Here is a 27,249-nt window from a genome sequence, read left to right as displayed (position 1 = left end):
GGCTCCAGAAAAGCACAAGAAACAAAGAACTGAGAATGTGCAAATTCCAGAGGGTGCAGGTTTCAGAGGGCACAGGTCTCACTGCATGCACAGCTCGAGGCTCCAGTCTTTCCCTATTTTTGCTCACATTTTTTTTATAGGATCTCTTAGTGAAGAACCATAGGCAGTTATTTTTCCAAACAGAATACCAACAACAAAATGAATCTCTGGAACAAAGGGCATCAACTTCAGTGAAAGAACTGTCATGGAGTCAAACTACAACAACTCCAGATATCTGTTTGAAGGTGCTTTCTGCAGTTAAATGATACAACAAAGCTACCAAGTATTAGCAAGGACAATTTATCTGAAGTGTTGACTTTATCTAACCAGGGAGGTTCTTGCCACTTCTAGATGTCTAAAAAAAACAACAATGTTGATAATATTAAGCCCTTCAAAATTTCCAGCATTAAAACGAAGACACTTAAACTTCCCTTCTCTTCTTCCACAATAAAACAGAAAAAACAAGCATCTCTTCTGCTTTACTTTAAAATTTAAGAGTCCTTGTTTTAAAGAAACTGCCTAAACTGAGAAAAGCCCCACTACATCCTCTTCTGCCCTTGCCTGGAAGATGCCTACCAAACATAGTGCCAAACTCAGCAATTAGTCTGCCAATATGGGATTTCATATATCCCATCATTTATTTTTAAGAGCAGCCCTTGCATAGCAGCAGCTTCCCAACAATTCTTTCTAAGTACATGGTCTCTGAAACGAGAATTAGCAGCCAGCTAGCCATTCTCCACTGAAACTGGATTCCCAAAGGCCCTACTTCCCAAACCTTCTCTTCGTACAAGCACAAGTGGAAACCTCTGAGCTGTGAGCTGGTAGCTGGACACCCACTGCTCACATGGTACATCTGAGTGTCCTCAGGAAAGGTGACTGGGACAGGGCTGAGGAACCCCTGCCCCTGGGACAGGTCTGACCCAAGGGTCCTATTTAAGCACCTACATTAAACATCTTCATATTATTCAGCACAGGTATTCAGGTACTATTAAGTCACTCCATGGACACATCAATTCACTTGCAGAACAGGGAAAACTGGCTAAAGACTTTATCAGTACTACTCTTCCAAGAGAAAGACAAAGCAATTATTTCTCTCTTTGAATAAAACATGGCCTTTCAGCCAGTACAAGGAGGGTTTTTTGCATGGCTGGTATCATACATCAAAACTGAATTCAGAATATAAAAACATTGTCCAAGGAATAGCCAATGCTACAAAAGCAATGCAGAACAAATGCCCTATAACACTTCCTCCAGCCATTAGTCACAAATGCCAATTGTCTACAGGCAATTGACTAAAATGTGCAGAGTAAAGGCATGTAAATGGAAGAACTCTTAGGAAGACCCATGCATTAGTTTTGTTTAGACTGCCTTTTGAAGGAGTTGTTCTAGTGTTCCAGACCTGAAGAACACGATTAGGCAATATGACTCTTTCTTCTGTAGTCTAATGTCTATTTAGACTAAAAGTCAAGATGAACAATAATACTTTACTGTAAATCGAACCACCTTTGCCAGAACAGTTCAACTTCCATTTCAGTGGTTTTATTTATAGCAATTCCTGGCTTTGTAACAGTGCTCCACACTGGAAATTTGCTATTCCAACCCTAAAAGCATTCTTCCGAGCACTCCAGCCAACAGCTCTTGTGACCTCCCTCTATAAAATGCTGAAGGATTAACATTGTGAATGGCCACATCAGCTCTTGGAACATCTAACACATCAGATGCAGTGTGGGCTAGGAACTTGGTCTTGGAAATTGCTCCTGCCTCAGCACATATGACAATAAACAGTAAAATAATAGAAAACCCTCCATATGTTTATTAATCTGGACTCAGTTTTTGAAGTTCTTGAGCACAGCATGTTGCTTTCTTCCCATTCAGACACATTTGGAGGGATCACAGGATCTTTTTTTTTTTAAACACCTACCACAAAATTATGCAAGAGGAATAAAGAACTGAATTTGTCCTATAATTCACTTCCATATAATTCTTGCAAAACTCTTAAGTGTCCTGCTGGAAAAAACATGAACATCAAACCCAGGTGACACAAGGGAGTTTATACATCAAGACCTCCTTGTAAGAGGCACCAAACTGCTTCACATGTCCTACGGTCACAATTCAAACATCACTGTTTGAACAAAGAGGAAGAATGAAGCAGAATAATGGAATGGTTTGGGTTGGAAGGGACCTTAAAACTCATCCAGTTCCAGCCCTCTGCCATGGGCAGGGACACCTTCCTCTAGGTATCAAGCCTTATCCAACCTGGCCTTGAACACTTCCAGGAATGGGGCAGTCACAACTTTTCTGGATGATTTACTGAAGTTTCTGTAGTCAGGAAGGTGTCAGGACTGGGAAAAAAAATCCATGAGCTAAATTTTCCACATTATTCCTTTTGGATGCTTGCATCAACCCCTCAAATGCTCTGATTTTCAAAAACCACCTTCCTATAAAAATGTCACAAATTAATGACTGAGCAAATAAAGCTCGGAGGAATGTTAGTCATGTTTTCATTCAGTGTCCCAAACCCACAGACATCTGCCTCAAAGCAGAAGACTAACTCTGCTACCTTGCCCACAGCCCCTCTGGAGAGGTTACTACATGTTCTCTTTCCCTTCTCTCTCCAGGGACCAGGGTGGCCAGGCTGGCTCTAGGAGGAGATGGGATAATCAAGCCTTCATGGCATTTTTAATGCCAGGTCACAGGACATTTTAACAGCCTTGGCCATCCAGGCTCCTTCAGCCACCAACAGCTCATTTCTGGGGAGTCAGCCAAGTGTTTTGGTGTTTGGTCAGAGGCTGGGGGCAATGCCAAGAAACTGGTTGCCTCAAAAAACAACAATGAAGACCTTCAGCCCAAGGAGGGAAGAGGCAGTGCCACCACACAGGGCAGGATCTGGTCTCTTCACAGGACAGAGCTGCCCTGGTTTGGTTACTGCAGCTGGGGGACACATCTGTCAGGCCACATCCTTATTAATCATGGAATTATCATGGTGAAGAATTTAAAACCATTTCCTACAAAGCACAATCCCTGTGAGCTTTCTCCAGCGAGCCTCCTCCATGAATAAAACACTTTTCTTAAAGCACCTTGTTGTCCTTTGCAAGGGAGAATCATGTTAATAAATAGAAAAGATCAGACACCATCAATAATTGACACGAGCTAAAAATGTCAATAGGGTTTCTGGCTGGCAATTAATAAAATGAAAACATGTGTAATACATCCAAAGCACATCCAGCTGCAGCCTTCTGAATGACTTTTTCAGCTGAAAGAATCAATTCAGCTAAGTTGCAAAATTAAGTGCTTGTTATCGCTTCAATTAAGCTAAACTGGAAAATTTTATAGAATCATCTTTTATTCTTTTCTCCAGGAATGAGATTCAATAAATTACACCCAACTGCTCCAAAATATTTAACTCAGAATGAATAGCAACAAACTCCTCCAAGGAGATCAAGACATAGATTCTCAAGTTCCCATATAACATCTTTAAAAAAATCTAGATGCAGGGAAGAAAGACCTCAAGTGGAATTTACCTGACATCAAAAGAAGAAACTCTGAAAGGTAAAAGGATGCAAAATGAGATCCTTTTTTTTTTTTAGTTAACAAACTCAATAAATCATAGTTTCCATACCAGTAGTCTAATTTAGAAAGAAAAAAACAACCCACATAAGGGAACCTAACAGAAAGAAAATAGCAGGGATACACTGGGAAGAACAAAACTAAACTGAGTGAGTACTGCCTTTCCACCCACAATTCCATGCAGCAGTGAAACATGTACTTCATGTAATAAAGGAAGCAGGAGCAGGCAGTAGCACATTTTGCCTTGGGAAGGAAGCAAGATATACTCAATTATACAGATGACAGAGTGGATAAGGGAAAACTGGATTACTCACTGTCGAGCACTGGTTTGCTAATTGACATTAGAGACATGGATTTGGTCAGTGGAGATGAAGCAGCAGAAGAGCAGAAGTTAAATCCTTGTGGCTGTGATGTCTGATGCACCTGCAGAACAGGACAGAACCACGCTGAGTATGTCAGGAATGACAGAACCACCCCAGCTTCAGAGCCCAGTTCAGGGCTCAGGTTTACTGCAACTCTCACTTTGAAACAATAGTGTACAGGTGAAATGCAACATTTTGTTTTGCCTTTTAAGTGTCAGACAAGTAATTATGCAACACAGAGACTATGTGTGTTTGATTTTCTTGCAAGACATTAAAAATCAGATATTGTTATAACTCTCTGATGAACATGGTAATTGCTGTTGTGACTCCAATTCCTCAGCAGAACTAGGCTATGGTTTAATAAGACAAAAAAGCCTGATGCTTAGCAGTTTGTTCCCCAAAAATGCCCATCCTCTAAGCAAGAGAAGACACAAGTGTTGTGTTGCCCCAAGGACAAAGTAGAAAATTTAAAATAGCTGGAGATTCCTCCATGTTAAAGATGGAAGATTTTTAGTATTATGTATATGCACATATAAGGTGGAAACCTTTGTGAGACTGTCACTTGGGAAAATGACTTCCAAAATGTTGATGTAGCATTTCCCAACAGTAGCTGGACAGCTTTACCTGGTGGTTGTAGTCCCTGATTTCTCCTTGCTCGAGCTCCTCAGTGAGCAGGACCAGGGACTGATTGCTGGCAAGTGGACTCCTCCTGAGGTCTTTGGAGCTCAGGGAAGAAGCCTCTAGGTTTGTAGAGGGCTTCTTGTTCTCACCAGAGTCTCCAGTAAGGCCTTCTAGGCTGTAACTAAAGAGAAAGCACAGAGGTCAGGTGCTGCCAAACTCTCAGGGACCAGGTCTTTCAGCACAGAGCACCTGCAAACATAAAACACAGAGCAGGCACTGAAGTGTGCAGGCAAAGGCAGGTGTTATTCCTCAGCAGGTTCTTTTTTCTTCAGAGCAAATAGCAACATCTTTGTGCTGCTAATGAGACATAAAGGTTTGTTCTCTGCTTGAACAACCATTGAAACTCCTGGTCAACTGCCTTTCCTGCTGGATTTTTTACTCTTTTTGAGTGGTGCATAGGAAAATCCAGAAACACCCCTTCTAAAGATTTTGGCATTTCCACATATTCTCTTTGATAGCTTTTTATTAGGCTCTCCTTTGGAATAAAGCCACCCAAATCAAACTACCAGGTGCTATCTGTCCTGGACCAATACCCCTCCCAGCAGCCTCATCAGCTGCTGTAACTCTCATCTCTGCAGCCACATCCCCTGAATCTATTTTAAATCTTGACACTGCACAGTTTTGGCACTGATAATGTCATTTATTCTGCCAAAGGTGGTTTCTCTTTTATCCATGCTGTGGTTTTGTTTTTAAATTCAATAAATGTTGTTTCCATCACCCAATCAATTTTATTTTATCATCTATTGAGGGAGCTAGGTCTTGCCCAGCAGAGCTGGGCAATAACTCAAAGCTAAATAAAACACTAAACTTTTGCTTGCAGAAGTGTTAGAAATAAAACATCTGGCCAAACTCTGTAGAGACAGGTGCTGACAGACAAGTGGCTCTTTCCTCTCACTTATACAAAACACATCCTGTCTCACATGGGACTATTTAATCTGATAAATCTTGCTCTAATATTCTGCTTCTGACCCTCCTGCTCCTCATGCCCAAATGAACCCACTGAAATGCCAGTGTGAGTTCACTGGATGAAGCTTTGCAGATTCCCCTCCCAGGACAGCAGCACAGATCCATGGCCAATGTTTGATTTGATACTCACTAAGTGCCAGCCCTACCCTGGATTTATATCCCAACATGAGGCTAATCATGATGTCTGTGGTGAACAAGCTGCCATGAAACACATGAAAAAGAAAACATACTACAGGCTGTACAGATAATTTAAACAACCAAAGGAGCTTTAAATTCAGGTAGACTTGCATAGCAGTGATTAATGTTCTGCAGTACCTTAGAAGCATTACAAGGCTCATAAATATGCACCTTGAAAGCAAAAACTGCAATAAACCATGAATAAGAAGATTTAGTAATTTAAAAAACCTTTTTGATGGTAATTAATGAGAAAAAAAAGACTGGTTGAAGCATTTATAATTTAATCTGCTCTAGGAAGATTGTGACTCATCAATGTGTATCAACAGCAGGCATTTAAAAGTTTATTCTAAAACACCTAGGTAGAAATCAGTCCCATTTCTACTGATTATTTAGGACAGAACAATATCTCTTTTTTACATTTCAAGGTGGCAATAGAGGAAAAAAAAATCATCTACTTGTGACAAAACTAGCTAAAACCTGCAAATATTAGCCCATAAAATAGTTATCAGTGATACTGGTCTGTAATTTGCTGATTGGCATACATACACCAAACATAATTAACTGTCCATGAAGGGCAGGTTTCCTTCTCAATATCCACTCTTCAGAAAAAAGAGTTTTATTAGCTCTACCCACAACCAGCAAAAACTGCTAGAGAAAAGCTATAAAGCCATAAAATCTGGGGGACTGGCTTCCAAACAATATTGGGTAAAGAAGTGACCTGCAAACACCAATTTCAGTGCTGGGACTTTCTACAGAAGATGCAAACTTTAAGAGCCTGGGAAATTTTCATCTGTGGTGATCAGATTGTTTTTCTCAGGGAAGGTTTTACATGATTAGTCTCCTTGAAGAAAAGCCTAGGTCCTTCAATTTACAGAGAGCAAGTCTGTGTGAACTTAAATCCTTTATGAGACTGATCTGGTAGAGAGAAGTGCTGAATCATATCTAATCTTGCTTTGATTCTTTGCTGCTGTCACCATTATCATTTTGATCACTGCTGCGGAAAAAACCGCGGCTCGAAGTCATCACGGAACAGAGCAGCTCAACCCAACAGTGCAGCTCCTTTACTGCCAGAGGCCAGTGGAAAGCAGCCACCACCTCCACCTGCAGCCCAGCTCTGAGGCTCCACTCCCAAGAGTGATTGCTGGAAAAGCAGACCAAGCAAACAAACACGTGCACGCTTCAGCCAGAGCAGCAGTGCAGGATGCACGAGAAGCTGACGACAGGGTGTTTGCAGAGCTCCTGTGCTGCTGCACATTTATTCATACCATACCTTCTACAAGTAAAGTCAGGACCCATGGCAATGTACTGTACGCCTGAGGGACACCAGCTCAAACTAGGAACAGCAAAAGAGGCAAAGAAAGGAAAAGGGCAGTGATTATCGGATTGTTATGGAACATGGGGAATGCTAAAAGACTCTCACTCTCACATACCTTCAAAAATAAAAAAAACCAACAAACTCAGAAATAATGCAGTAGCACATGTCTGGTTGCACAAACCCACCAAAGTGCCCCAAATGCCCAAGGTTACCACTGAACAGGGAGCAGGACAGCTCACACTTCCCCCAAACCAACCCCATCAGTGAGTATACAATGTACTGGGAAAAGTACTCCTTGTGGGGAGAGAGGTTTTTGGGAAAAACAAGGCTAAAACATACCAAAGCCAATTTGTAAGTAATCACACACAGCCATTGTGTTAGTAATTATTAGTATTTTCCTGGGAACTCTCATTCTCAAATCAGAAAAAGAATCCCTTACAGATAATTCATAGTGTAAGTCCCCTCCATAGAAATATTAATAACCTCAGGCTAGGCTTGGAAAAATAAGGAGAAAGACACATTCTTAAATGCTGCACAGTCTTTCACAGTCAGTGAAAGAGACTGGAAGAAAAAAAAATAGGCTAATCTTACTATTAACTTGGAATTAAATCAAGAGCGCTACTAACTAAAAAACCTTTCAGTTCCCATTCCCCAAAAGAGTCCCAAAGTTGCATCATGAAAGATATAAGAAATGCAAATACAGAATGCAAATATTTTGGTTGTTATTTTAGACTGCTTTTGTTATTTTTTCTCTGTTAGCTCATGGCCCAATTGCAGGTTTTGCAGAAACAGAGAAATCCATCTTATCAGCTATGACATTTATATGATCCCTAATTCTTGAAAAAGCTGTTCAGGAAGCATATATTGTCTGAAGGCAATTTTGCATAAGCACAAGTCCTGCTCCCAGGTCCTGGTCTGAGATCCATGCAAGGAGGGGACATGGCCAGAACATGCTTTGCTCCATGACAGGAGCCTATGAAAAGGGCAGAACAAATTTAAGCCTTCCTGGACAAGGAACTGTAAATGCCAGAAGCCTCTGAGGGCACAGACAAAGATTTAAACAGACTGAATGCATCATGTCATGCCATCTCATATTTTGTCCACACACACTGCAACACTGGAAACATTCTGGAAGGGTTTGAGAAGTGGAAACATTCTGGATGGGTGTTCAATGGCAGAGTTCAGATAATTGCTGCCTGTTTTATAAAAGGTATTAACTGGGTGAGGACACACCCAAAAGGTGTGCTTCACCTGGAGCTCTCAGCACAGTACTAAAAACATTCTTCATGAAAACATTCCTTCCCATAACATCCAATATTTCCAAGTGCTTCATCATCCTCACCCACTTCAACCACAATGGCAGATGTTGAAGTATTGGTGGGGGATGGCAGGGACTAAAATACTTGTGTGAAATCATGGAGGAACCAAGTCCAGGCCACAGGAAATCCACCTCCATCACACACAACCTGCACTCTCAGGCCTGGGTTCAGCCTCCCAGTGGGTGACTCAGACCTGCTCAGGGGCAGCAGAGAAAGCATCCCAAGGAAGGTGTCCCACATGATTCCCCAGGCCATCTGCTTGTGGCCACAAGAGCACTGAGCTTGGCAGACCCTTTGAGATAGCCTCATGCCACTTTGCTCTTCAAAGCCACTCATTCTTGTGTGGTCCCTTTTCAATCGAAGGAAAGAAGATTCTCCTCATGAATCATGTAATGTTTACACTATAAAAGATGCTTCTATTCCTGACCACTGCCATGTTATGGAGCTGATCCCAAATGCTAAAACTGAAGTGTTGCAAGGAAGGGAGGAAGGAAGGGAAGAAGGAAGGAAGGGGATCTGTTGGCAAAGGCTGTGGAAAGCACTCTTGCAGAACCACAGTCCTGTGGGGGAGCCACCCACAGCCTGTTGGCAACACCCTAAAATCCTAAGAAGATCAATGCATAGCATGCAAAACTCCTTTACAGAAGACAGCTTGGGGAGGAGGAGGAGCTTTTATCTACATCAGCCTTGTGGGAAAGCATGAACAGCTGGAATCAGTTTCAGGCTCCTGCTCCACAAGTGGGGTTAGAGAGGATGATTCCAAAATGGTTTAGAGACCAGAAAAAGTGAGAAAGTGTTTATGAAAGGATTATCATATCACATTTCAGATATGACCAGGTATTCTAGATGTTTTCTTTATTCTACATGTAAGCTCAGTGTTTCAGATATTTTGACTCTAAATAATAACACAGCTCCTAGAGAGGAGCCTTAAGAAAATACTGATAAAAATAGGATAATTTGCATGAGCTGAGAAGACAAGCACTGCACTGCTTCCTGCAGTGATGCAAATGAAGTGGCTTCTTAGAAGTAAAAAAGCATGTTCTTCCTTGTGCCTTTTTAAAATAAAATCTTTTTTAAGAATGTTCTTTTGAACCGTACAGCGCTGCTGGGGTTCATTGATGCTGATGCATGGTGAGGCACAGTGATTTTTTTGGTCATAACATCATGGTAACATTCTTTTCACATGTGAGAATGTGGTAGTTTGTTTGCACACACAAGACCCCATCCATATTTCAGGTGCAGTGAAATCCCAAGCTAGGCTGGCACAGGAGGGGAGGTAGCAGGCTATGGGAGGTTAGATAAGCTTGAACCACTGAAGGACAGAAGTTCAACTTCTCTTTTTTCTTTAGCCTAAAATGTCTATGTGCAGACATTTCACACCTGCTGTGTCAAAAATTAAGTATCCTCTTTTATAAACTAATAGTCAATGCAAAGGTTATGTGAGTGGAACTGTGTATCTGTGGGATGGATGAGAAACTGAAAGTTTGTTATAGAGAGGAAAAACACATGGAAGCAAAGAGAAAAACACACCTTATTTTCTATTTTTTAGGAAGATGGTTATAAAAACCATCAAAAGAGCAAAATTAAAGCCATTTAATTCAACCAGCTGCAGATCTGCAGAGTGTTCTCCAACTCTGAAATCGTGTCTGACCCATCCCTCCCCCCAGCTGCCCCTCCTGCAAGTCCTGCCAGGAGTGTCTGATGTGCTTTAAATCCAAATCACACACATGCTCCCAGGTAAACCACTGTCTTAGCCAACTCCAAATCTTATACATGGCAAAGGCCAACAAAATCCTATCTGAGATTTCTCTTCATTATTAACATAATATCCTGGAGAACACAGCTCAAGCATGGGCTCTGTGGGGCCCATGGGTCAGACTGGAGAGAGAAAGCAGCCAGGTGGGATGCACAGCTCCAATGCCAACACTTACAGAGGTACTACAGGTTTACTAACATGAGAAGATGGAGTTAGTAGACATTCAAACACAAAACAGTTAGTCACATTAGTTGGCTTTGTACCTTCTCCTATGAATGGGAGGCTTCTTTATACCATCCCCCAGAATTCGCATTGAACTGAAAATGAATCATGGAGAATGGTCAGCAGCTTGAATGGAAAAAAAAAATAACAAATGCCAGCTAAGGGATTAATATCCCCAACACACAGACAGAGGGAATGGACATACAGGGAAAACACAAAATGGAATATGAAAGGAAGTAATGAGTCTCTGTGTTTCTCCTCTCTTCTACAAATAAATCTGGGCTTTGGTTGGTTTTATTTTGTACAGAAAGAAGGCTGCACAGGTATTGACCATGTTGCAACTTTGCTGCTGCCAAAGCCAGGTCAGTTTAAAGTTTGGATAGGGCCAAACACTTTGACAGAAGCTGTTAGCAATAGTGATTAACAGCAGCTCCAGTTCTGCAGTGCTTAATCCATCAGTGAAACATGAGGGTGTTTCTTTGCCCAGCCTGGACATTTAACACACACACTGCAGCTTTGTTGAAAGACAGGCATTTCAAATCTGCTATGAATGTCAGGAATTAACTGAAGGATGAACATCCTTTTGTGCAGCCTTGTTGGTTTTCTTTGTATTTCTAATAGCAAAATGCAGACACAAGGATTATCTGTGAAGTGCATTTGAGTAGAGATGGGAAGCGAAGGGGAACTGAGCATCTTTTCACATTTTCATTTTTTTTTCCTAATCTTTTCTGTGAACAAACTTTTATGCTCATCCCTTTCACAAACACATAACAGTGGGAAAGATCAAATTCTACAAAAGGTTGATTTTTTTTTTTTTCTGTAGGCTTTTTGGGTCCTCTATCTAAGCTTGATTTAGCTATCTTTGTCATCAAGGTCTGGACTATTTCTGCTGTGGACAGGGACTGCAAGTCATTGCTGGGGCAGGAAGCACCTCTCAGAGCTCAGCTGATGGTGCACTCTGTCACCCCATTCCTCCTCCTGGCTGCACAGCCCAGGTCTGATCCCTGGGCTGGTTCTGGTGGCAATTACACTTCATTTGGTTATTTTTCTCCTCATTTAGTGAGGGCAAGCTGCTCACCTACAGAGCAGAGAAGTGCCATGGGTGCCCAGAGGAGGGGAGGGAGCACAAAGGGTGGTGGGAGCAGCACAGATCTTGCCCATCAGCAGGACAAACCTCAGCCAAGGCTTGTGCTCAGTGTTACTCCACTTCAAAGGTTTGCATAAGTCAAGTTGCAATAAGGACTTTTCCCCTTCTACTGGAAAACTATCTACTTCATGTGAAATAAATGAATAAGCAAACACTCCAAATTTAACTGATTTGAGTGAAAGTCACTTGTTAGCACTTCCCTTCCTCAGTATTTGTTGTTTCTCACTAAGCAACGAGAGTCTCAACATCACAACAGCCACATATGAAAAGAACAAAGAAAAGAACAAAACAACACAGCAAATAATCCAAATTCCTTTCTGAAAGAAGCATAAAAACAAACATGAATCTAATCAGCACTACAGACCCACCCAGCTTTTCTTTTTTAATTACCCTACATGACAGCTATCCTTATGTAGCTGCAGCTGAATGTGAGAACATATGAGAAGAATTACTGTTCCTTTAACTCAGATTTTCTTACACTTACAATGAATGTATTTTCCCATATCAGAAACAGCCTCCAAAGTGGGATGCAGGAGAATTTAACCCCTTCTGTTCAGTGTTAGCAGTGACTGCCAGCTTTGCAGTTTATTACCCCCAGAAATCCTTATGCATCAGGCCACACATTTAAAAATAAATCTCCCCAAATGAGTTTAGGAGCTTATAGACTCATTCTGTCATAAACATGCAGGTATGCTGACTCTTTTGTTGCTTTTAAAAATTGATGGGGATTTCTTAACTTATTTAAATACTACCTGGGAACCAGGAATGAAGCCCAAAAAAAGGTGACAGTGTTAAACAACAACAACAACAAAAATCTTTCACTGTATGTTACTCAGAAAATCCTGAATGGTTTTCAACATTGACTTTAAAACCTGAAGGTGATATTAATTAATTATTATCCTTTAGTGATACCCACAGCTGCTGTGTGTAAAGGATGCATACATTCCTGATGGGAGGATATGGCACCTGCCTAGGGAGGATATGGCACCCTGACCCTGCTAAAGCAATTCCTGCTCTGAGGGCATTAAAGCACATCAAAAACACTGGCCAAACCTCCACTAGGCTCAGAATACACAGGGTTTGCCCCCATAACCCTGCAGCCCAAATGCTGAACAGTGCATGGCATGGCAGGGAGCCTCACATCAATTACTACTTTTTGGTGTGCATCTTCCTTTATTTCATCTCCTTCCCCACTGAAACGGGGGACTGAGCAACTTTTCTTCCCACAGTCACTTGGTACCAGCATGGACACACTCACATGGCTCTGCCCCTTGTACCTTCTGAAAGAATAGATGGGAAAACTTCTCTTTTGAATCTTCCTGAACAACACCAGGGACAACAGTGATGAGTTAGGTAGAACTTACTGTGCATGAGGGACTGAGGGGGAATCAATTCTGTGAAACAGAGAGGACCCATCTCACCATTAGAAGGAGCTTCCACAGAGCTTTTTTTAAACCCTGGTGCCTGTGCTATCCCTTAATACAATCAGAGCAATGATGGTCATGTTTATTCTGTGGTCAGTGAGATTTAACACTCCAATAATTCCTTTGTACAGAAAGGGGTGGTGACAGTTCTAATGGAAGACCCGTCCCGAGGTAATTCCATTTACTCTGGAAAGCTCAAGCATACTGTAGGTATTAAGTACTTTAATCCTGAAAGTTAATTTAAGAAAAACCAAACAAACATACATTAGGAGATTGTCTTAACCTCTTCAAACCGAAAAAGAAATAATCAAAAGTGATGCGATAAACTCTTCAGTTTTATCACGCCAGCTTTAAAGCTCAGATAAATATGCATGAGTGGGTGCAGAGTAAATCAAAGCAGCTCTTCACTCACCTCCTCTGATTGATTTCTGCCTCGTTGGTGGCATTCTTGCCCGGCCCCCAGCTGTGCCGGCGGAAAGGGGACAGCGGCCGCATGGAGCTGCGCAGGACGGACGAAGGCGTGGGCACATCTGTGATGCTGTCCAGCTCCTCTTCCTTCTCTCCTCCCTCTGAGGACACCATGTTGGTGCAGCTGCCATCCAGGCTGTGCCTGTCCTTGGGCTGGGGGAAGCTCCCCACGGGTGGGAAGGGCAGGGACGTGTCGCTGCCCAGGGATGAGTTCCTCTCCAGGGACATGGTGTCGTCTGCAGAGGAGCTGGAGCTGGTGACATCGCAGGCAGACTGCTCCTCTTCAGGCTGCTGGCGTAAGGAAAATCAAAAGTAAGTTAAACTAGGATCATGGACTGCTTTGGGCTGGAAGATCTATAAAGATGACCTCTAAAGATCAGCTAATCCAACAGCCCTGCTGTGGGCAGGTTCACCAGATCAGGTTGTTCAAAGGCCCATCCAGCCCGGCCCTGAACACTTCCAATGAAGTAAATACATTTAACATTTTAAATGAATGCAAATATTCTGTATTTCACACGAGCTGAGAGATTTCTCAGTTGGTGGCAAATTAGCCATCATAGAACTGAGACTTTTTGCTCTGGTTTCAAAAGAGCCTGAAATGCTCTGCAGGGTGATCTCTTCCACCCCACAAGTCCCTGGCTGCCGTTACCCAGCTCAGATCCTCTGCCTGCCTTCCTCTCCCCAGTTCTATATTTCATCCTGCAGAGCAAATCTTGTTCCTCTCCCAATTTCTGGCTAAACCTGTTATCAATCAAGGTGCCATAAAACTGCCAAAGGTTTACTGAGAGCAAGTAATGGGGAAGGGGGTTATCACAACTCCTGATGACAAACTCCAGCCTCTCCTGTGGGACTGGGATGGGCTTGTAGAGCTCAAGGGCAACACACTGTTCCACTGCACCATGCAACATAAAAAGGAGAATTACTCAGCAGCAGAAAACAGACAGAAAAAAATATAAGCTTAATTCCCCATCCCCAACTACTTTCCATTAAGCAGCAAGTTAATACCAGGGTTTGCAGCATTTTTCAAATCCAACTGTCATTGAAAAATACTGTTCTACAGGAACAGCCGCCCTGTATTAGAGATTTTGAGTCATGCTGTAATTTTTGGTTTAGTTTGCTCCAAAAGCAGTATGTAGAAGCCAAGCTGGCTTTCTCTGGCCAAAGGCCACATGCTGACCATACAGCTCCAGAAGATATTTCGTTCCCTGTGGCCACTATAAAAAACACAAGCACCTCTCTGACATCACCTCCAGTCTGAAATGGTGTTTGCCCTGAGGGACTGACATGGGAAGTTTCAATTTATCCTGCTGCAGAGCCCTGTATCATTTCAAATAATAACAGGCAGAGTGCTCTGTCAGGCCATACACCACAGAGCAGTCAGCAAAGCCCTGGTGGTTAATTGTCCTCCCACAGTGGGCTCAGGGGGCTGGGCAGGAGCTGAGTGCCCCAGGGGCTGCAGGCTGTCAGCAGGCATTTGGCAGAAGAAAACTGGATGCAAAATCCTGATCTTGGAAGGGAAAGATGGGCATCAGACCACATGGAGGGAAGGATGAGCAGGAGTGGTGTTAAACAGTCCAGAGACTTTTGTTTTTCTGTGCTTTATTATTTATTAGAGGGGCACACACTAAAAGCTATAAGTTTTTTATTTGACTGAACAAAAAGAAACTGAGATATTCAAAATATCTTCTAATCGAATATTTCACTATTCAGAGAGAAGCCCTGTTTAAAGCTTAGCTATTTTTTACTCTTAGTTCAGTTTAACAGGTACACAATAATGTTCCTGAGATGGTTTAACTAAATGCTGTCACACTGCTTCCCCCCTCACATCCATCAAAGGGAAACAGAGGAAAAAAAGACAGCACCCACAGCACAACACCAAAATACAAGAACCTTTTAAACACAAAGCATTAAAAACCACACTATAAATATATCCCTCCAAAAACATTCACTTCATGTTAAGGTGTGTCAAATACTAATAGTGAATTTCAGAAAACTGTGTTCTGTAAACTAGTGAACTATTGGATTTGATACATTTGAATAGGAAGCTGAGGTTTAAAGAAAAGAGAGCTGAAATGGAAGCCCTGAGAAGTTTCTGATGATGTTCAGCAGTATTCAAGATAATCTGTTATTTGTGTGAGTCATGATGAGAGCTTACTGAATTGCTTAAATACAGACAAATCAAGCAGTCATTATGTGGATAACACTCCTACAGTGGAGGAAACAGTCTGCCACTTTTCTAAGACAGAAAAATACTGTCAGACATTAGATCAGACTGGAGGGGGCTTTGGAGCAACCTGGCCTAGTGGAAGGTGTCCCTGCCCATGGCAGGGGGTTGGAACAAGGTGAGCTTTAAGGTCCCTTCCAACCCAAACCATTCTATGATTCTGGGATTGGGGCAACAGAGCAGGAGAGGAGAGGACTGACTTCACCCCATCAGCTGTGAGAAGCATGGGAGAGTTTGGAAACTTTGAATCTGGATGCGAATCTAAAAACGATAGTGCAGAACACCAAATTAACTAGAGAGGAATTAGAGTAAAAAGAGGAATTTTTATTTCCCAGATGAGAATACTGCTGCACAACAAAACCCACTTCCCTAACAAGGAAGATTTAGGGCTTTTATCATAAAATGCAGCTCAAGGAGATGTCTGAAAAAGGGGAAATACATTTGATCCATTTTAACTTTTACCTTGAGCATTCCACTGACAACAGAACACAATGAACAATTCCCTTGAACTCGTGGCCCATGATTATTCTTCTAAAAATATTCTGCCGTCATTTCAATGATTTTTTTTTTAAACAAAGGAAAACAGTTAATATGAAAGACGACTCTGTCTGAAAAATGCCAAGTGTGGCTGACACATCTAAAACATCTATATTGTAGTCACCACTGCAAAAAAATTGGCTATCTGGCCAGTAAATATGCATTGTTCTTTAATCCTATTTGAGTAAGAAAATACCATATTTGCAGAACAGAATGTGTTCTTTTCTTACAGAAAAAAAGAAACATTACAGAAATACTAATTTTCTTCAAGTTAGGTGTGCTGGATTGCACTTCAATGAATTTAGGACTTAACTGTGTCCAAAAAGAGCCTTTACAGATGTTTGCTAATAGGCATTTTCTTTGCCCTCAGTATTTGCTGAGAAGTTTCTGAGAAAAAATAAAATAAGGTGTAAAAGTGAGTATTCTGAGAAAGGACACATGTACTTCTCCATGCATAACAGAAATCACTGAGATGGTGGGGGTAAAAGATAACTTTTTCAACTAAATCCCTCCACTGTAGGAGGTCTTGATAAGGGGAATTCAAATATTCTTTCAATCATTTCCAGGATCACAACATGCAAAGTGCTGAGACACAAACTTTCCCTGTCCCCTGACCTGCAAAGACATTAAAGGTGTTAGGGTATTTTAAAAAATAAGATGAAAAAAATTAAACCTTGTAATCCTGAAGTTTATTTGGAATACCATTCCACTAAAGGAGTCAACACCTTTAGTTGGCTTGATATAGAATCGAGCAGAGTAATTTTTTAATTTGGATTTGCCTATGGTTCTAGTTACCCTAAAATTAACATCAACAGTGGCCTTCTACAAATTATTTATCACAACTTGTATGATTTGGAGTGGACATGAAAGCCTTTCCCTTAAAAGTTTAATTCCTTTGGGTTTGGTTTTTTTTGTTTTTTTTTTTTTTTTACAGCTGTTGGGGATTTTTTTGTTGGCTTTTTTTTAAGAGATACAACAACTCTGCAAAAATAAATGCAAAACATTTACGTATTTTCTTTGAGCAAACCAAAACAAAGGCAGAAATTAAACAATATTCAAGACTCTGAGTTGCAACCCCTTCCTTTGACAACGATCTGTGGGTTCCTGACTCCCTTCATCTGAATCATTTCCCAAGAGGCACATTAAAAAGCTTCCCAGTAAAGCTGGATTTTGGTGGCTGGTTGAAAGTTAAGATGAGCAAAGCACATGGGCTCCACCCCAGGATGCTGCCAGATGATTGTGAGAAATGACCTTATGCAGCATTAATCATTCCAGAAGGAGGATGCTGCAAAGCCTGCCCAGATGGCTGTCTGGGACAGAGAGGGAAAAGCAGGAGGATGAGGACATGGGAATGAAGTGCTGACGCAAAAAAAAAAAATAAATAAACATTTTGCTGAAGCCATAGACTTGGAAGCAACCTCTGAATCTCAGTGATAGCCTGTATATTCTGAAAAAAGGGAAGGTTTTAGTGTTAAAGCTCCATGAACCTGACAGCTCATGTTCCACAGCTCAGCACATGTCCTAGAGAGAAAAAGAAATGCAACAAGCACAGGAGAAGGGAAGGAGATGGGAGAGGAGCACACACCAAACACCAGGGACAGGGTAAGGCACCTGCAGATTTGTGACCCCACAAACCCCAATTCTTCATGGTTTTGGGACAGAACAAGGGCTTTCAGTCAATGCATTTCAAATGGAAGCATCCCAAAGACCTTGCACAGTCAGCAACTTGCTCTCCCTACATTTATTTTAATGCATTAAGCAGTTAGCAAAGAAGGAGTTATTTCTACAATTAAAAAAAAAATCAAAAACCCCACAAAAAACAACTTTAGTAGACAAAAGTTCAACTCCTGCTCCACAGAAAGGGGAAACAAGAACAGAACTAGTAATAACAATAATCACCATGACACTGAAAGGTTTGAGATCCTCTTTTTGTTCATAAATATATTTGGTCTCTTCTCAATTTGATACAGAAACTATTTCACAGGTTTTGAAATAATCAACTACAGCCACGACAAGCATCTTACACTATTTTTTGGACAAAAGATTATAGCCACCATTTATTTTGGTGGTCATTAAAAATATCTATAATTTGCATTCCTACCCCTGGATTCAGTTCTGTAAAACCAAAAAAGATTTAATTAAGGAACAAGCTCACAATTCTAAATTAGTTTTTCTGGTCCTTTAGAAATAACTTTGACTGTAGAAAAAATACTCAGATAAATCCTGAGAAAGGAGACAAGGAAACAGATTGGTCAGGAAAACAAAGACAAAGCAACTGAGGTTGTTCCTAAACTCAACTCAGGAACCTTTTGAAGCCATTTGAAGACAAAGTCTGCAACCCACTGTAAAATGAGAACAGTGCAAAGGCTACCAAATTAAGGAATTCCCCTTCTACAAAGAAAAGAATTCCTGCCTCTGCCCTCTCTCCACTGGCAATTGAAGACCTGCTTTGCCCACCACCTCCTCCCTTCCCTATGGCATCCCTGCTGCACTGCACTACCTACTCTGGTTACATTTAAGTCTTTCTTTCTCCTGTTTGAAGAAGGAAACTTTCCACATAAGAAAGGGGAAAAGCTAGAATTCTGTATAACACAAAATTTGCTGTGCTCCCACTGCGCTCTTCTCCCACACTTTCCCATACAAGCATTAAATCAGGCTCAAATGGCAGCTGCCTGTCACAGCCTGTGACACTCTACACAAGGGAACTGAAGACAGCCTGCTCTGCCAAACAGCCTTGTCCTCTGACAGCCTAGGGCCCCAGATCCTTCTGACAGCAGGATGGGAAAGGGCGAGGCTGGTGAGCTCTGTGCCCTACCACGTGCATGAAGGATGACTTTACTGTTCATTTATAGCTCATGAGATCACTGAGCCTGGGCTGTGGTGTTTCCCATCCTGCTGGAAAATATTCACCAGCAACTGATTTGATTTCAGCAAACAGAACTCTGTTTCAATCAATACATTTCTCAGAAAGCCAGTGTGAAAGCCACTCTGAGAGTTATGTTTTTCAGAGCAGGAGCTGTGCCTGCCCAAACCTGTGAGCTGCAGCTGAACCAAAGAGTGGGATTTCATGGAGACCACAATCATGGCTGCTCTAAAGAAGGGTCACATCCCTTTTGATTCTACATCACTTTAGTCTTTCTGGTTGCTTTTTCATCATCTGCTTATGCCAAGAAGAGTACAAATTACCAGCAAGACAATTCTTCAAGAGAAAAAACCTAACGACCCCCTGAACAAATTCAGACTGCTCTGACGTAGATGCAAAGGAGTGATGCCAAAGGGAGGCACAACCTCTGCTCAGCTCTGCCTCTCAGGTCTCTCCCACTCCTCAGCAACACAAAGGGTACAGGGATGACTAAGGTTAGCAATGACTTCTGTTGTTGATTTTAAGCAAACTTGAAAACACTTTCATTCTACTTGCACGTAAACAGGCATTAGAGGCATGTCGCCTAGGCAACAAAACTATTCCCTGGAATTGGCCTGAAGTATTTAGAATGAGTGTTTCCTTCCTATGACACTGAATTTACAGAAAAACACTGGTTCCTCTGAGAATTACAGCATATAAATCTGAAGGTATCAGCACAGAGGTCACGGTTTACTGGAGAAAAGCTCTTTGTTACATGAGTTAAAGATGGATTTCATATCGTCTGTGCAATCCCTAATGACCTTGCATGAAAATCCACCTTTTCAACTCTTTCTCTGGTGCCTGATTTACTTTTGGACAGACAAAATTACTTCCATTTTTTTAACCACTGGGGGCTGCACAGCTTTTGGAATTCTGCTGCAAGTAAATACATCCCTCATGCTGCTGCATCCAAGGAGGAGACCGGATCCTTCCCATCTATTTGGTTCCAGGATAATCACTTCCAGCTTTCCAACTCACCATAGAAACCAAGATGATCTGTGTGTGCTGCATGGGTTTATCAGGGGCTTTTTTAACCATATCCCAGCCAGGCTTTCTTACCTTCCCAAAGACAAGGTCTTCCATCCCATCACCAGGCAAGGGGAAAAGGTCAGACTCACTCCCAGACTCTCTTTTAAGAGCACCCTGTGACGAGGCACAGACACTGCTCAGCCCATCCTCCAAGAAGTTCTCACATTCTGCAGGAGCAAAAGTACAAAGAGTCACAACCTGAGGCTTTCTGCAGCATCCACACATTTATTTTGGTGGTCATTAAAAATATCTGTAACTTGCATTTCTACTCCTGGATTCAGTACTGGTAAAACCATCAGACTCCCATTCTCTCAGTGGATTCCAGGATTTAAAACACACAGCTTTAAAAATAAAGCATATACATTTGTTCACCTCTCAAAACTGCCTGTGAATTCTCAAATATTTTATTCCAGAGTTTAAAACTCTTTTTTAAATGCATCATTGAAGTACATGGTGCAAACTGAAATCTGCATGAAACAGCTGAAAACACTTGTAGCTTGAGGTGCTGATAAATATACTACATATGAGGTATCCCATAACAGTGCATGTGGGATGTTTCCTACTGATTTCAACAAATGCAAAATTAGATTCATATTCAATAAATATAAAAATATAACTTGTCAATATTTGCTTGCCTTCTCAAAGAATCAATTCCCTCTAAATGCCAAGGTGCTTTTAGTGCATATTTGGACAATTATTTAATTTCTTCTTCTACACTCTTTACTGAAAAAGCACTAGTGTGAATTCCATTACAAGCTTTACTTTTTCAAGATTCAAAAATAAAGTGATTTTTTTTAAAAACCTCTCAGCTTTTGTAACTCCTGACATTGAAATATAAGCATGTTGCATCTCTTTTTTTCTCAAGTGCTTCCAGCTGTCTGCACTGGGTTAATCAGGAGTACAGAACTAGACTGCAGCCCCTGCAAAAGCCCTCTTTCCAAAACCTTTAACAGACATGTATTTGCCTAAGAAATCCCTGTACATATTTTATTTGTTCACCCTTCAGGCAAAAGTATAAATTATAATTTTGGCAAAAATTGAACACTCAAATTTCCCAGTTCAAAAAATATTTTTGTATTTATTGGTTAATTTGGTGTTTGGTTTTTTTTTTAAGAAAGGTGTTATTTTGCACCTCCTCTAACTAAACAGATCCAAAATGTGCTCAGCTGTCTGGAGAGGAACCAGGGCAATAAAATATTAGTTCAGTCTTAAATTATACCTCACTAACTCCATCCTTGGTGACATCAAGCTTAAACATCACTGAAAGGACGACAGGTTTGGTAGCTTAAGGTCACCTCTTTGCCTTCCCCATCCTCAATCTGTGCCTGACAACAGCTATGGAACACCTTGGCCACATCCCAAGTGATGGCAGTGACTCCACTTCTGGAGAAAACAGAATTACTTTGATAGTGGTGGGGATGACTCCATTTAGGGCAGGGGGAGTTGAAGCCAGTCAGAAACCCCATTACCCCGTAGAGGAATTTCCACACTGTGGAGAGTTGGAAAAGCACTTATTGGATGCTGCAGCTGCTCCTGTTCCCCTTTCAGTAAACCTGGAAAATCTGAACTGCTTTTCCATCACCGAGGGGGAGAAGGGAGGGGAGAGAAGAGGGGGAGAATGAAGGGAAAGAAGAGACGGAGCGGCTGTGGGGACATGGGCCAGGTGCTGTTCATCCAGCTGGCAGCCAGCACAGCATGTCCACAGCCCAGACTGAAAAACAAAGGGGCTCCAGCCACGTTCCACTGGAAAATCAGTGGGGACAGCTCAGATGTGGATGGATACCTCAGCCTGAGGATAAAGCATGAGAGGCAGCAAAGCTCCCATGAGGAGGAGATGAAGCAGAGAGGAAGAAGGATGAGGAGCACAGTGATAGGGACCCCTCCACATACCTCAGCTCATTTGTGCAGAGAAATTCATTCCCAAGCCCTCTCTTCCCTACACTCTCATTTACTTTTGGTTGGAGGTGTGCATATTTTCTCCATTTTCTCCCTCCCCTTTTCTCCGTTTGCTGGGTTTGTTTTTAATTGCACAGACGCTGCACAAAGCCAGGCTCTGTGTCTCACACCCTTGGCAACACTTCTGTGCATAATATAAAGGCAAAGAAAAATACAGAGAAAAAAGCTCTAGGAAGAACATTTCCAAGCAATATCTTCTGTACATTTTCCAAACTCTTGAGTCTTCCAAGCCAGGGCTGAGCCCTTCAATTCCATGCTGATAACTATGTATCTGCTACACTCCTCTGCACACCTAATTTCAAAAACATAGACAGAAAATGAGAAGCTCCAATTTCTGGAGTTACCTTCTAAGATCTGAAGTCTCTGTCCGTTAAAGTCATTTCAGTAGATTAAAAGGTCTAATTCCTTATCAAGTACTGTATTTTTAAGTTAGCCACTTTGGCAGCTCGTGGTTTTATTGCTGTTAAGTATTGCCAGATTTTTCTTGCCCTCTCTACACTGCCCAGCACCACAGAGCAGCAGGAGGATGCCTGTGCAGTAACAAAATTATTTCTAGAAAGGCCAGAACCTGCATAACCTGAGATCCTTCTGCTGCTTCAGTCCATCTGGAGAGCACATTTACTTAAAAAACTATCTCTTTATACATGTATTACAGACATGTATTACTGTAATTTTTAATATAAATTTGTAGATACAGCTACCTAATTACATAGTTAGTATTATGTTTCTATAGTGTAATATTGCATTAGATAATTAATAGATGTGCAACTGATAGTGATCCATAGGAATATGTGATTATATATTTAGCAACTCAAATGAGTCCATGTAGTTTAGCAGACAAATGGTTTGCAGTATCTGTTGCCTGAAGCATAAAAATACAGTACCAAGAGGCAAAGGATTCATAGATACAATTGGTAAAGAAGAGACATAGCATTACCACAGGTTCTCCTGTAAATACACTCCTGAAACAGCTATTGCTGTTAATGATTTTTCTAAAAAAGGTCGCTATTTCTGTATTTTTGTTTTTAATAAAAAAGTACTTATCACTAACCCACACTATCCCTTCTTAGCCTACAGCCTGAAAGACTGAGTTTAAATTTCACACTGACACTCGGTCATTTTCTTTCAAGTCTCAGATAAATTGAAGGAGATTTGAGTGAGACCACGGCTCATAAGGACAGCAGGTCAAGAAGCCTCCTCTCCATGAGCAGCCTAAGCAAAGTCCCTATTCAGGGCCCTGATAAATTACTCTATTTGTTTCAAACACGCATAATCCAGTGAAAGGAAATGCTTTTTTTCTTATCTTGGACACCAACCCTTCTTTGAAGCTTGCCCAGACTAGATTTTCTGTCCCAGTGGAAGAGCCAGAAAGCACCAGCCAGCACGCAGGGCTGGGATGGGAGCTTGGCACAGCTGGTGGGCAGGGTGTGGGAACCATGGCTCTGAACAGCCTTCCTGCTTCCTGAGCTTGGAATCATGGCAACTTTCAGAGCAGGGGGAAAAAAAAAGTAAAAAAATCTCAAGCCACTCATTTGGGTTTAACTGTGGTTTTAGGAGTTCAAATTTCTGGCTTTTTTCTTTTATGAAATTATTCTTTTAGCTAGAAATCATGTCTGTGTGCTGCTTGCAACATCTTTAAGTTTATTTAGAAAAAGAAAAGGAGGGGGAAAAATCAAAATACTGAAGCACTTAAAATGCAGAGTTATTTGAGATGGTGACACACTACACTGCTCCCTGCTAGTCAAGTGCTGCAGCCATGTGCTAACAGTGACTCACAGCATAGTCATTACACAGTTTCTTTAATTTATGTGTTTTCCCCATCCAGGCCAAGATGTCAAAAACAGGGGGAAAAGGAGGGGTAGAAAAGGTGAGGAGGACAGAGAGAAAAGGAGGATAGAAAAGGTGAGGAGGACAGGGAGAAAAGGAGGATAGAAAAGGTGAGGAGGAGGACAGGGAGAAAAGGAGGGATAGAAAAGGTGAGGAGGACAGGGAGAAAAGGAGGATAGAAAAGGTGAGGAGGACTGAGAGAAAAGGAGAGATAGAAAAGGTGAGGAGGACAGGGAGAAAGGAAGGATAGAAAAGGTGAGGAGGACAGGGAGAAAGGAAGGATAGAAAAGGTGAGGAGGACAGGGAGAAAGGAAGGATAGAAAAGGTGAGGACAGGGAGAAAAGGAGGATAGAAAAGGTGAGGAGGAGGGCAGGGAGAAAAGGAGGACAGAAAAGGTGAGGAGGACAGGGAGAAAAGGAGGATAGAAAAGGTTTGGAGGAGGGCTGCTGGTGTGGCTCACCTGGAGACTCCCGCGTGCGCTTGCGCTCCAGCAGGGAGGGGTCAGGACATGGCTCCAGTGGACACCAGCTCCCACGGTTTATCTGCAAAACACATCACAGCACATCAGAGAAAGGCCACTCTCACCAGCACCCCTGTTAGTCTCTTCTCCAATATCCCTCTGCATCAACCAGCAGATACAGAGTTATGGCTTAATTTTTTCCCAATAATAAAAATGTCAAAAGTAACATATGATTTTATTTCTGCATCGCTAAACAAACCATTAGAATATGCCAAAACCCTTTATTTCTCCATGGAAAGTTTGATTTGAAGGTGGCTCCTGCTCAAGGAAGGAGATCAGAGGGAGGATGAGTCAGTGTTTAAGCTACTAGTAGAGAACTGGATAACCTTGGCTTCAAGTCCCACCTCCACTTGTAGTGGGACTGCAGGGATATATTCTTCTGCTTTATGCCTCAGTTCACTACCTACAGAATAGAAATTCCTTACCACCCATACTGCTGTACAGATAATTAGCTCAGAGATAGCAAAGTGCTCTGGTGATGTGGAATAGAGGGCTTGGGAAGTGCCCAAGTCATGGTGAGAACCAGAAGCACTTTGGGCCTGCATTAACTGAAATGACGATGATAGAAACGCCCATTTTAACACTAAGACACATCACATGGTTTATTTCAACATCAGCCCTTATCACCTCACCCCGTCCTTCACCCTTTCCATGACTCCCAGTCTTTCAGCAAGGATGACTGATCTGTTCTCAGCCTCCTCCTCCCTCTGCCTGTGCTTTCATCTTCCTCACTTGGGTTGTGCTGTCCAACATTTTGACTCAGAAGTCTGCTGGACTATCCACAATCCTTGGCTCATCCAATATTCACTTCCAATCACTTTTGTCTGCAGCTGGCAGACTCTGGAAGCCCTTTTACTGTCTCTGCCATTTCTTTGGGCCAAATGCCTTTCCTTACTGTCAAATGCATGCAAATCTCACCTGTCCCACACCACAAAACCCAGAAGTTACTTCCCCTCCTGACCTGTCTCAACACACAGGATCTCACATGCAGCTAAAAGAAAGCTACTGAAATGGATAACTCAGCCTGATTTTATATGTCAAGTATTTCACCTACCCTCTCTCTGGCTTTCCTTTTATCTCCTGAAATAACTTCCTTTCCTACCTTTCAAATAGCAAAGTTTTACTATTTACTTTTAGTGCCTGACCTATGTTCAAATCTCCTCCATGATCCTGCTCTATTTTTGCATCCCCTTGATGTATTCCCATCCCCTCAACGTTCTCCTTCCTCCTATGCTATGATATGCACTGGTTTTGCCTTCTTATTATTTATTTTCTAAAATAAATTAAAACCAAGCCTCTCCTACCCTTGACTTGACGTGCTGCTTTGACGAATGACCCACGTCCTTGTTTCCTCTCTCCCTGAGATCATGGAATGTGTTACTGCAGTCCTTGGCTGGCTCCTCCCCGCTCTGGCTGCGTCCCCTGCCTGTCACCCGAGGGGCTCCTGCCAGCACCTCCTGCTCTCCACACCACACAGGCAACCCTGCACTCCCCCACACCTGGCAGCTCCTTGCTACAGCACATTCTTCTTCCTCAGGCTTTGTCCTCCTCCATACTTGTGCGATGACAAAATGGGGTTGGGAGGGCCTTTGACAGCTCAGCTAGTCCCTGCCTGCTGCGCCAAGTTAGGCTCCATTACTGTCTCAGAGGTCCTAATCCAACTCTGTGCCCTTAAAATCCTCCAGTGGAGGGGATGCCATGACCTTCCCTGGTCAGCAGCTCTTGCTGACAGAGACAGGGAAGGAACAGAGAAGTTCTGAGAGGGGGAAAATGAGCAGGAGTTTCCCAGGAGAGGTGAAGGAGATGTTGAGCTCTACCAGAGTCAGGTCTCGGGGTGACCTCAGCGCATGTCCCACCCACCTGGATGTCCCTCCCACCTCCATGGAATTTTGCAGGCTATTTTTCCTAGGGATGATGTAGCACTTTGTAGGTCTTACTCCCTGACTGCATTATACAGATAATTCACTCAAGACCCCATCACACCCCTTTATGTACACACATCTAAGATCCCAGTCTTCCCTGCACTTCTGCTCCACACACAACCTGTGTATCCATTTTCTCCCTTTTACATACAATACATCCATATTAAATGAGAGGCAGTGAGGAAAAGAGAAGCAATCTTAAATCTGAAAAAGGATTTGTAAGCAAAACTTCAGAACAATGTGTTTTTTGCTTTCCAAAGTAACACAAGGATGTTGCATTTTAACTGTTGCATGGACAGTGGGTCATGTTCTGATTCTTTCAACAATGGACACTCCCTGTTCTCAGAAAGGCTGTGTGGCATCTAACCTTAGCATCTAAACTTAACCACAGAATTTATTTTTGTTTTAGTCTTAAAAGTCCTGTAAAGTCAATAAATACCACGTGATGACTGTAAAGTCAATAAATACCATGCTGTTATTCTTTTCTCTCCAGACAAAGCAGAATAAATTTGCACCACACCTTCCTATATTTTATTATATCTAGAGGTTGAGGCTGAACACACATAGAAGGAAAAATGCAAATGTTCTCAAGTCCACACAAATAAAGGAATGACCTGTTTCTGATACAAAATCAAATTCTGTCTCCTTCTAACTGACTTGCACCTCCTTCCTTCCCCCTTAAGAAGAGTCTGACCCTTCTTAATTTTAAACAAATCACCATCAAAATCAAAGGAACTGCTCCTGATTTATACTGCTATCCACTACTAGAAATGAATAATTAAACATCCCATTCAATAATTAGCAGTAAGAAAGCAAAATAGGAAGAGGTTCAAGTTGTCTGTTGAATAAGCCATATTAGGCTGAATTAACATTATATATTTTTCCTTTA

General features: G+C 41.9%; 1 protein-coding gene across 8 annotated transcripts in view; it reads right to left on the bottom strand.

The window, feature by feature from the left end:
* Positions 1-27,249, bottom strand: part of AKAP13 (A-kinase anchoring protein 13) — a 208,718-nt gene that overhangs the window by 38,345 nt on the left and 143,124 nt on the right. For 6 of the 8 annotated variants that reach the window (XM_071441287.1, XM_071441288.1, XM_071441289.1 and 3 more), the window contains 7 exons: positions 24,379-24,460; positions 20,166-20,302; positions 13,388-13,734; positions 10,446-10,499; positions 7,063-7,125; positions 4,593-4,770; positions 3,921-4,029 (listed from right to left, as the gene is read on the bottom strand). In XM_071441287.1, coding sequence (XP_071297388.1) covers positions 3,921-4,029; positions 4,593-4,770; positions 7,063-7,125; positions 10,446-10,499; positions 13,388-13,734; positions 20,166-20,302; positions 24,379-24,460 — 970 coding nt within the window. The remainder of the gene's footprint in view (positions 1-3,920; positions 4,030-4,592; positions 4,771-7,062; positions 7,126-10,445; positions 10,500-13,387; positions 13,735-20,165; positions 20,303-24,378; positions 24,461-27,249) is intronic. The other 2 variants (XM_071441293.1, XM_071441294.1) reach the window with 1 other exon arrangement.

Source organism: Agelaius tricolor, unplaced genomic scaffold, assembly GCF_023055355.1.
Source record: "Agelaius tricolor isolate 1412-34295 unplaced genomic scaffold, bAgeTri1.0.p SCAF_16, whole genome shotgun sequence".
Classification (NCBI taxonomy): domain Eukaryota; kingdom Metazoa; phylum Chordata; class Aves; order Passeriformes; family Icteridae; genus Agelaius; species Agelaius tricolor.
This window is presented reverse-complemented; position numbering and strand designations above follow the sequence as displayed.